Here is a 9,081-nt window from a genome sequence, read left to right on the forward strand (position 1 = left end):
GTAGAATTCAAGTTGGTTGGTTGAAGTGGAGGAATGCTTCGGGCCTTTTGTGTGATAGAAAAGTACCGCTAAGACTGAAAGGAAAATTTTATAAGATGGTGGTGAGACCTGCAATGCTGTATGGCGCTGAATGTTGGCCTTTAAAAGAGAAGCATAACAATAAGTTAAGTGTTGCCGAGATGAGAATGATTAGGTGGATGAGTGGCTTTACACTTAGAGACAAAATGCGAAATGAATATATTCGTGATAGGGTTGGTGTAGCTCCTGTGACAAACAAAATTGGAGAAAGTTGTCTTAGATGGTTTGGTCACATTAAACGTCGACCATCTGATGATCCAATTAGGAAAGTAGATGTTTTAGATTCGACTTGTGTTAAGAAAGGTCGGGGTAGACCTAGGAAGACTTTGGCTTATTGTATTAAAAATGACCTTAACTTACTAGAACTAAATGAAAATATGACACTAAATAGGACACAATGAAGAAAAATGATTCATGTAGCCGACCCCGCGTAGTGGGATTAAGGCTTTGTTGTTGTTGTTGTATAAATTATTGTGTAGTTGTTCAAATCTTGCATAATTAGCTGTGTAATGTAATAAGAAATAGTTGTAACCAATTAGTTAATTTTCCTTATTTAACAGGTGGTATTCCTATAAGTAGATATACAGTGTAAAGAATCAATATAGAAGAAAGTATTTTCGTCTTTTTGTTTCTATTTTTTAATCATCAATAAAAATGTTAATTAAAATAATAACTTTGTTGATTATTAAAATTTTAAGTACATAAATTTTTATGGATGCTTTTCATTTTCCTTTTTTTTCTTGGTATTTAGAATTCACGTTGGATGATTGAAGTGGAGGAGTGCATTGGGCCTATTGTGATAAAAAAATTTCACTTAGACTTAAAGGGAAAATTTATAAAATGGTGGTGAGATTTGCAATGCTTTATGGCGCAGAATGCCGACCTATAAAAGTGAAGCATAAATTTCAAATGTTTACGCGGACGAGTGGCTTGACATTTAGAGACAATGTGAACGAATGTATCCGTGAAATGGTTGGTGTAACTCCAATGACTGACAAGATTCAAAAAAGTCATCCTTGATGGTTTGGTCACGTTAAACATCGATTATCTGATGATCCAGTTAGTAGACTAGATGTTTTAGATTCGACTTATTTTAAAAAAGGTGAGGTAAACCTAAAAAGTCTAGGGCATGTTGTATAAAAAATGATCTTAATTTTTTTGAATTAAATGAAAAATATGACACTCCATAGGACGCAGTGGAGAAAAATGATTCATGTAACTGGGCCCTCTTGAAGGGATAAAAGCTTGTTGTTGTCGTATTTAGCGTGTGAGGTGTGAATGCTAATAGCTGAAATATATTAATTTTACTTTTAATTTTGTTTTAAAAAATTGTGGATAGCCTTAAAAATTTTGAAGCTTTTTTTGAGGGAAAGATCAACTCGAGGAAAGCGTACTCATTTTTGGACAATGAGGCATAAACCTTATTGTGGTTTCTTTGTAAAAGCATTGAGGCGAGCATCAAGATGGCCCTTTTATTGTACAATGTTAAATAGGGTTATGGTACATGCATAACAAACACAATGATTTGATTGTGGAGTTGCAGTAATTTTAAAATTGAATCATTTCTTGAAGTTCATGAAAATCCATATAGGGGCAATTGTTTTGGACATGATTGAGATCCAAGAATGATTGGGCAAAATATTGCTTGTAGATTCTAGATTTTGCAGTTAAGGAATCATTCAATTATCTATATATGTTTTAAAGATGCTAACATAAATAATTATACCATTGACATGTATTTATTTAAGAGAAGAGTTTATCAGGCTTAGGGGATTAATTCAATGCAATAAATTAGGTTTGAATATTTTACAATTCATTTTGTTGCTTCTTTTATGCTCTTTGGACTTATTTTGATTAAAAATATCATTAATTGCTCTTTTTGATACTTTTAAATTTGAGTTTTGATATTGTTAGATTTGATGTTAAATAGTTGATCTGATTTTTTGTAACTCTTATTTTTATAAATAGTGATTCATGGCTTATTAAATTGATTGATGAATTGAAAATAGAACTTCCTCTCTTTTCTCTTCTCTCTTGGTAGATTTCAATGTCTTATTTCTTGTTGCCTATCTTTGCATGCATGCATTTCAAAAATAATAAACATTTGGTATCTAATCTTGAGACAATGAGGTTAAGCCTCTCAATTCACCCAATAAGTTGTTGGAGTTCCTTGGGCTATTTTTTGTCGCCAACATGTTAATGAGTTGTTGGAACTTGTTAGCTATTTCTGGCTGCAACATGTTAATGAAGTCTTTACTTTACCTTTATTTTATTTGGACGATGCCTTGTAGCTTAAAAATCGAAGGTTAAGGATCGTGCGTACCTTCAATGGGTAGAAAGTTCTTCATTGAAGTTTTTGATGTGTTACTATGGGGATTTGATTTTTACAAGTAGATCGCCAATGTAAATGTCAATGTCCTATCCCTTTGGCTCTTTAAAGTGATATCTGTCAGATGCTAATAAGTCATCTTAGCATTCTTAGTCTAAATGATATGATTTTGGAGAAGTATAAACCGCCATCTGTTACGAAATTGTTTTTGTTATAGACAAAAAGATGCATCTAAATATTGTAAATAACCTTCAGAAGGTGTCGAGGTTAATGAGTTATCAATAACTTCATGGTCAATCGATGCTTATCCTAAATAATGGATAATTTTTTTTTAATAAATCTTAATTCGAGTTAGTGAAGTCAACACACAACTTTTACTTTTCTTTCAACATTTGTGACTTAGCCACATTCTTGGACGAAGCAGGCCTGTAAGTTATTTTGGATAACATGAACAAGCCCGTCATGGCTATTGTCACTTGTTGCTTGCGTTGCTTAATAAATTGCTTAGACTAGTTGATGTTGGCATTGATATCAACCACAAACATGGTTATTGACCACGCGGATATGTTCTATTTGATTGCAGTAAGTCAAAAGAGATCCTCCTTGTGCTATTAATCTTTGAGTTTTTAAACCATGTCATTTGTTTTACTGCAAGCACCTTACTCAATTGGAGGTCTTCATTTTATACAGATCTGATAACCATAAGGAATCTGTCTTATTTTACTGGCGTTAGGCTGAGAATTTGATGGCTATTTAGTTTTTTTTTTTTGTGACAATTGCTTTAAATACAATTAAATGTGGTCGCTCAATGATACCATTGTAGGATTTCAACGCATAGACGATTATGAAATCTATCGTAATGGCGAATATAAAGTCACATTTTCCCCAAGTGAATGGCATCGTGATGATTCCTTTTGGTTCTGGAGTGCTTATCCGAAAAGTTGAAGTCCTCCCTCATTTAGCAACAACTTGCTAGTTCAATACACATTTGTTCGAAAATACATTTTTAAATATATTTATTGAACTCTTGTCAACCTATGAAAACTATCTTGAATATAACAATCATTGTAGGAACAATTAAGCAATCGTTGAAGGGTTTCTTGGTAGCTGCTTGCTCAATATCAAAGAAGGTGATTGACAGTTTTGTAGCTGTTGCAGGATTTGCAGGTCTTGCTTAACCAACTTGTTTATCTAGTCACACTATTTGTTATGTCAGTCACAAGGATGTACACAATGCACCTCAAGCAATTTTTGATTGAAAATTTTACGAGATGAGATTGGTTGTATTTTTCAGTATTGATGTGACTATAGGCTAGTTCGGAAAAAAATTGCTAATGATCGAGGTAACTAATCCTGAGCATGTATTAGAAAGGTCCCTTTCACAGGTCTTTTGTGAATGCAACTTGTGTAACAGTTGACTTGAGATCCTGTATGCTTGGCAGTGCACCATGGAATAGGGGTGTAAACGAGCCAAGCTTGAGCGAGTTTAGGCTTGGTTCGTGTTTGGCTCGTTAAAAAGTACTACTGTTTGTGTTCGACTCGCTTATATTTCTAGCTAAAAAAATTTGTCTGTGAAAGAGCCGAACACAAGCTGTTTTTGAACAACAAGCCGTTTTGATAACTAGTAACGCAGTCGTGGGATGTTTAAGGGTTGGGGCGAGATTTAAATCTTATTATTAATATTAAAATATTCATTCAAATATAAATTAATATATATTTATTCTATTTTTTAATTAATAATTTTAATTGATTATAAATCTGTGTAGCCTTGTATTCATCAATTATGTATATATATAAATTGTAGTTATCTTTTTAATTGCATATATATAATTGTCATCAATTTGAATTGTAGCTATTTGAATTATAGTTATCTTTTTAATTGGTTTTAAAATAATATTCATCTATTATGTATTTATATAAATATATAATTTATTGAGCCAAAATGAGCCGAACTCGAACGAACAAAACTTTATTTGTGTTCGACTCGTTTATATATCAAGCGCAATTTTTTTTTTTTTTTGCGTTCGACTTGTTTGTTTAGCGAATGAATGGAACACAAGCTACATAACGAGTCGAATTCTAGCTGTTCGTGAACAACGAGCCGTTTTGACAACCCTTCCATGGAAGCATGTGAATTAGCGCTTGCCTCATGTTTAGTAGGAAATGTAAGTTTTTCAATAATTTTTTTTCGCACTTCCAATTTGGGTGATCAACTTCTTGAAGGATGGAGAATGGAATCAAAATAGTGGCTAGGCAAATTTGACCCACCTTTGTACGAGCTCATAGTTGTATGTTTAAATGCTGTGCAATCTCTCTTCTATGGTCTCTAAATAGAAAGCATTTGATGGCTAAACAACTCAAATATTTCTCATATAGTGAGAAGGCAACAAAATTGCCTTGGTAGCAAGACGAGTATCAGGAATCTGAGAAGCTGGGCGTTGATCAATTGTCGGCGGTGTTTTGGTGAGGTGGTTGGATTTTTTGGGAGGTGGCTAGGAAGCAGATTGTTGAACTTATCTGATCATTTTGTACATCTCTGGTTGGATGGTTTTCTATTCGATGCAACTGCCTAGAGGAGTTGTCACTACCCTGTGGGGAGTTTAGTCACAGCCTTGGCTGCCATTGTGTTCTAGTTTGCACTACCTCCATACTTGGTGTATTTAAAAGAATGTTCTGTCCAAGATTTTCTGCTGGGGATTGTTTGAGCCCGACTATAGGATTAGGGATGTGAAACTGATTTTAATCAGGCTAAGTCACTAAAAGATTGTTCTGAGTAGGATCTTTTAATTTGACTGAATTGAGAGAGTGGGAGAGGCATATGGCCATGCATATATAGTTGCACAATCAACTTGAAGTTTCTCCGTGAAGATGAGTTGTTAAATTGTCTATTGTAAAAATTTTTAATTTCTATGAGATGTTCAAGTGAGCTGCTCTTTAAAACTTCCGGACGGCGACTTGCTTGAGGATTTAGTGGTTGGTTTTTGGATTGTGAGATCTTTGACTTAAATTCTGGCATGTGACTTGGTTCACATTACCCAGGCGACTTCCTTGTAGTTTAGCTTAATATGACCAAGGCAAGTTCCATTCAACTTGCTTATCATGGCACATGTGAGTTCATGCGACTTGGCTCTTATGAATTGAATGAGTTGGAGCTATACATATATCTGAGAAAAAGGGTTTGAGATTGATCTTTTTGGGTTTTAAAAATTCTGTTTCAATAGCCAATGCTGCAGAACATGGTTACATATTCTTTTAGCATTCTATTTCGCCCTCCTATTTAATGATAATAATGTAGCCATATATTGAATGTCTTATCTCAATATTAGTCAAAATTTTGTTTTATTATATTAGTCTCATTCATGCAGAGATGTTTGTGCTTGTTTCATGCTTAAGTACAAATATAATAATGGTATGTATGTATGCATGTTATAGTTTTTTAGTACATTTCATGTAATCTATATGTTTGTTTGTCTCTTTATTATGTTTCATAAAACATGTTTGTCAAATCTATTAAATCTTGATATTCTTGCTTAATGTTTGTATTTTGATTTAAGGTCTAGGTTATACTGCCAGCAATCATGTTTTTCTGCCAATTTTTATTTTCATGCAGTTAGTGAGCGGATTTATTGTAGATCTGGCTGGTTTTTGGTAGATACTGAATCTTTTTGCTGCAATTTTTTCAGAATTAATAATTCATTGGCATTATAGATTGTATCACTGCACACTAATTGCCTCCTTTTTTTATCATTTTTTTATAACCATACATATTTGGTTTCCCTCGTAGAGATTACACAAACCCATATCTTCCCGTGAATCCTTCTGCAATTGAGGGCACTTTACAGGTTTGCCCCTCTTACATCACTGATACACCTTTTTATGTTGAGTTTTTAGCACTCTTAAGGAAATTTCTTATGCAGCCTACCGCTGGTGTTGATGGAAAGAAAAAGGAACCTGAAAGTAATGTTCTTCTTGCTTCCATTGAGAATATGCAATATGCTGTCACAGTTGATGTTCTTCATACCGTAAGCTTATGATAGTATTATCATTTGTGGTCTACAAGAAAATTTTGCTCAATGCATCAAGTTTTTCTTGTTCCCTTTTTGCCAAAATTGTTACAGGTGTTTTCGGCATTTGGTAGAGTCCAAAAAATTGCAATATTTGAGAAGAATGGTGGCATGCAGGCCTTAGTTCAGTACCCTGGTATGCAGGATTTCAATTTAATCCCTTTTCTGTGGGAATTTTCTTTATCTTTCTCATTGCTCTTTATTTTACTGAGAAAAGGTTTGGAAGTGTCTTTTGTTTTCTTTTTGTTTTGCTTTCTTATCAAGGACACATTTTAAGTATTAATTTGCATTTGCATTTATTAAATTCTCCAATATACTGTTATAGTGCACGTTTTATTACCTTACGTAGCATTTTGCGATAATCTATAGGGCATTTCTAGGCGTGTGATTTCCTTTTTTGTGTGTCTAATGCCAATTTTGTTTGTTACTCCAAATGCGATTGGAAGGGATTGGATTCTTTTTGTTGTGATTCATTTGGAGCTAGATTTTTTTCTTAGAATATTTAGAGGTAAGACTCAAATAATAAATGCAAAAGGTAATAGAATTACAAAATGAAACAAGCTTCAGAGACAAAGAATTGCAAAACAAATGAAATACCAAAACCTATAGCTATACGAGGTTTAAATGCAATAAGCCACCACTTTAGCTATGAAGATGAGAACCAAATTTATTCCAGCATCAACTGTTCGGAAGTGCCAAAAATTTTGGCTCGGGTTCAATTAAAGGTGTATCTGGAAACAATAATCCAGTGGATTGAGATAGGAGCTACTGCAGTAAAAGCTTTTTAATATCAATCCTGGCAAAATAGTTACTCCCAGAGGTCCAAACATTGAAGCAGATTAGCCTCAAGTAATTTATTATTAGATGTCAATCTGGATTTGATGAAGACCGCACGAGGCTTGAGTTGGTTAACCAAAGAATTTGTAGAAAGTGCTATTTGAGAAACGCAACGCGTGGTTAGAAATGTCATTATATGTCCAGATTTAGGATGAGTATAACAGTCGTTCTAACAATTACTACTCGAAACTTTTTGATAGCAAAGAAATGCCTAATTGCAGAGGAGAGAGAAATCATTTGTTCTTTTCCTTTTATGAAAATTTCCCCTCAACGTGAATGCTGATTTTCTAGTAGTTTTCATAAGAAATTGGTTATCCATTGTTGTTCCTACTCTCTGTAGTTCTATTTAAAAAGAATGATTTTTTAGAAGTTTCGACTAGTTTTTTTTTTTTTTTTTGGCTTATAACAAATATTGATGGATTCTGTCTTGCGTTATTTTAGACGTGACAACTGCAGCAGTTGCTAAAGAAGCTTTAGAGGGGCATTGCATCTATGACGGTGGCTATTGTAAGCTTCATCTGTCATACTCTCGTCATACTGATCTCAATGTAAAGGTATAAATAAGTATGTTTGTGTCAAAATAAATGCAAGGAAAGTAACTCTTAAGTTCAGAGGTTGCTTTTAATAGTAGAGAACTTTTGGTGCTATTTATTGGAAAATTAAAAGTTGTTTTGGTCAATTATTTTGAATTATGTTCCTCGCTCGAGTATGCTTTCTGGTGCTTTTTAATTATGCGTTATCATTATCTTTAATATTCAGATTTTTATTTGTCTTGCTCAGGCACACAGTGATAAAAGCAGGGATTATACAGTTACTGATGCAGGCATTCTTTCAATGCCTCAAACTTCTTCTGCTGGTTGGCTGAGTGCTCCTCAACCTGCATCATCAGTAGTCTATAGCACTCCAGCCATTTCTGATGGAGGTTTGATCGGTCAGCCTGGGTGGGATGCTAATCGGCAAGGGATTCAACCTGGTGGTTACAACCACCCCCAGATTCCTGGAGCGTACAGTGCTCAAACATTTGGGCCATCATCTGCACCCCCATATTCCGTCTCCGGAACCCATCCTTCCACTTCAGCTGGTTTACTTCAAGCTTCTCAGCAAATGCCCCCTTATGGCTCACAAGCAGGTGCTCGTCAAGCAGCGGCTCCGCCATCTGCGGGGCAGCCACCTATGTATTTTAGTTAGCTGAAGCGGCTTCAATGTGATTCTTTTTTTTTTTTTTTAATTCTTTTCCCTTTGGGAGTAACAAGTGAGATTGCCCGCCGCCGCTGGTGTTTTTAGTAGTTATTTGTGGTGGTCTTGTGTGTTGACTATACTCTGTTTTTTCAATAGTTGTTGAGGCGTGATGATGCTCGACTTTTAATTGCTGTTATAGCGTCCTTATCTTGTCATCTTTCTAGTGTATTTTTTGTCAGCTGATGACAACTTATGCCTCATATTTTATGGCGGTGGCTTAACTTTTTTCCTCAATTTATTTGGTTTTTTAACATTGGATCAGTCTTTTAAATATAACTTGAGGTTTTGAATTTGTATATTTCCATTTTTTAGTACATTTTTGTTTATATCCAACCTGCGTCGGTTTTCATGGCTTTGATCGTGTCGCGTGACATGTTAAAAGAGTCGGTGGTTTTTGTATTTTGTATTTACTGTTGTGGGGGAATGAGTTCAACTGCTGTTACTTTTGGCATATAAATAACAAACTTTCTCCATGTCAGAAATTTCCTCCTAGGTGAATCTGTCTGATGGACTGCAATGCAGCGTAAGGTAAAT

The 9,081-nt window shown here is 34.5% G+C and overlaps 1 protein-coding gene across 3 annotated transcripts in view; it reads left to right on the forward strand.

Moving 5' to 3' along the window:
* Positions 1 to 8,674, forward strand: part of LOC110021362 (polypyrimidine tract-binding protein homolog 1) — a 36,566-nt gene extending 27,892 nt beyond the window's left edge. For 2 of the 3 annotated variants that reach the window (XM_020719823.1, XM_020719824.1), the window contains exons 6-10: positions 6,192 to 6,249; positions 6,325 to 6,429; positions 6,526 to 6,607; positions 7,750 to 7,862; positions 8,089 to 8,674. In XM_020719823.1, coding sequence (XP_020575482.1) covers positions 6,192 to 6,249; positions 6,325 to 6,429; positions 6,526 to 6,607; positions 7,750 to 7,862; positions 8,089 to 8,496 — 766 coding nt within the window. In that variant the 3' untranslated portion in view covers positions 8,497 to 8,674. The remainder of the gene's footprint in view (positions 1 to 6,191; positions 6,250 to 6,324; positions 6,430 to 6,525; positions 6,608 to 7,749; positions 7,863 to 8,088) is intronic. The other variant, XM_020719825.1, reaches the window with a different exon arrangement.
* Positions 8,675 to 9,081: the final 407 nt, after the last annotated feature.

The sequence above is a fragment of the Phalaenopsis equestris genome, unplaced genomic scaffold (assembly GCF_001263595.1).
Source record: "Phalaenopsis equestris unplaced genomic scaffold, ASM126359v1 Scaffold000134, whole genome shotgun sequence".
NCBI lineage: Eukaryota > Viridiplantae > Streptophyta > Magnoliopsida > Asparagales > Orchidaceae > Phalaenopsis > Phalaenopsis equestris.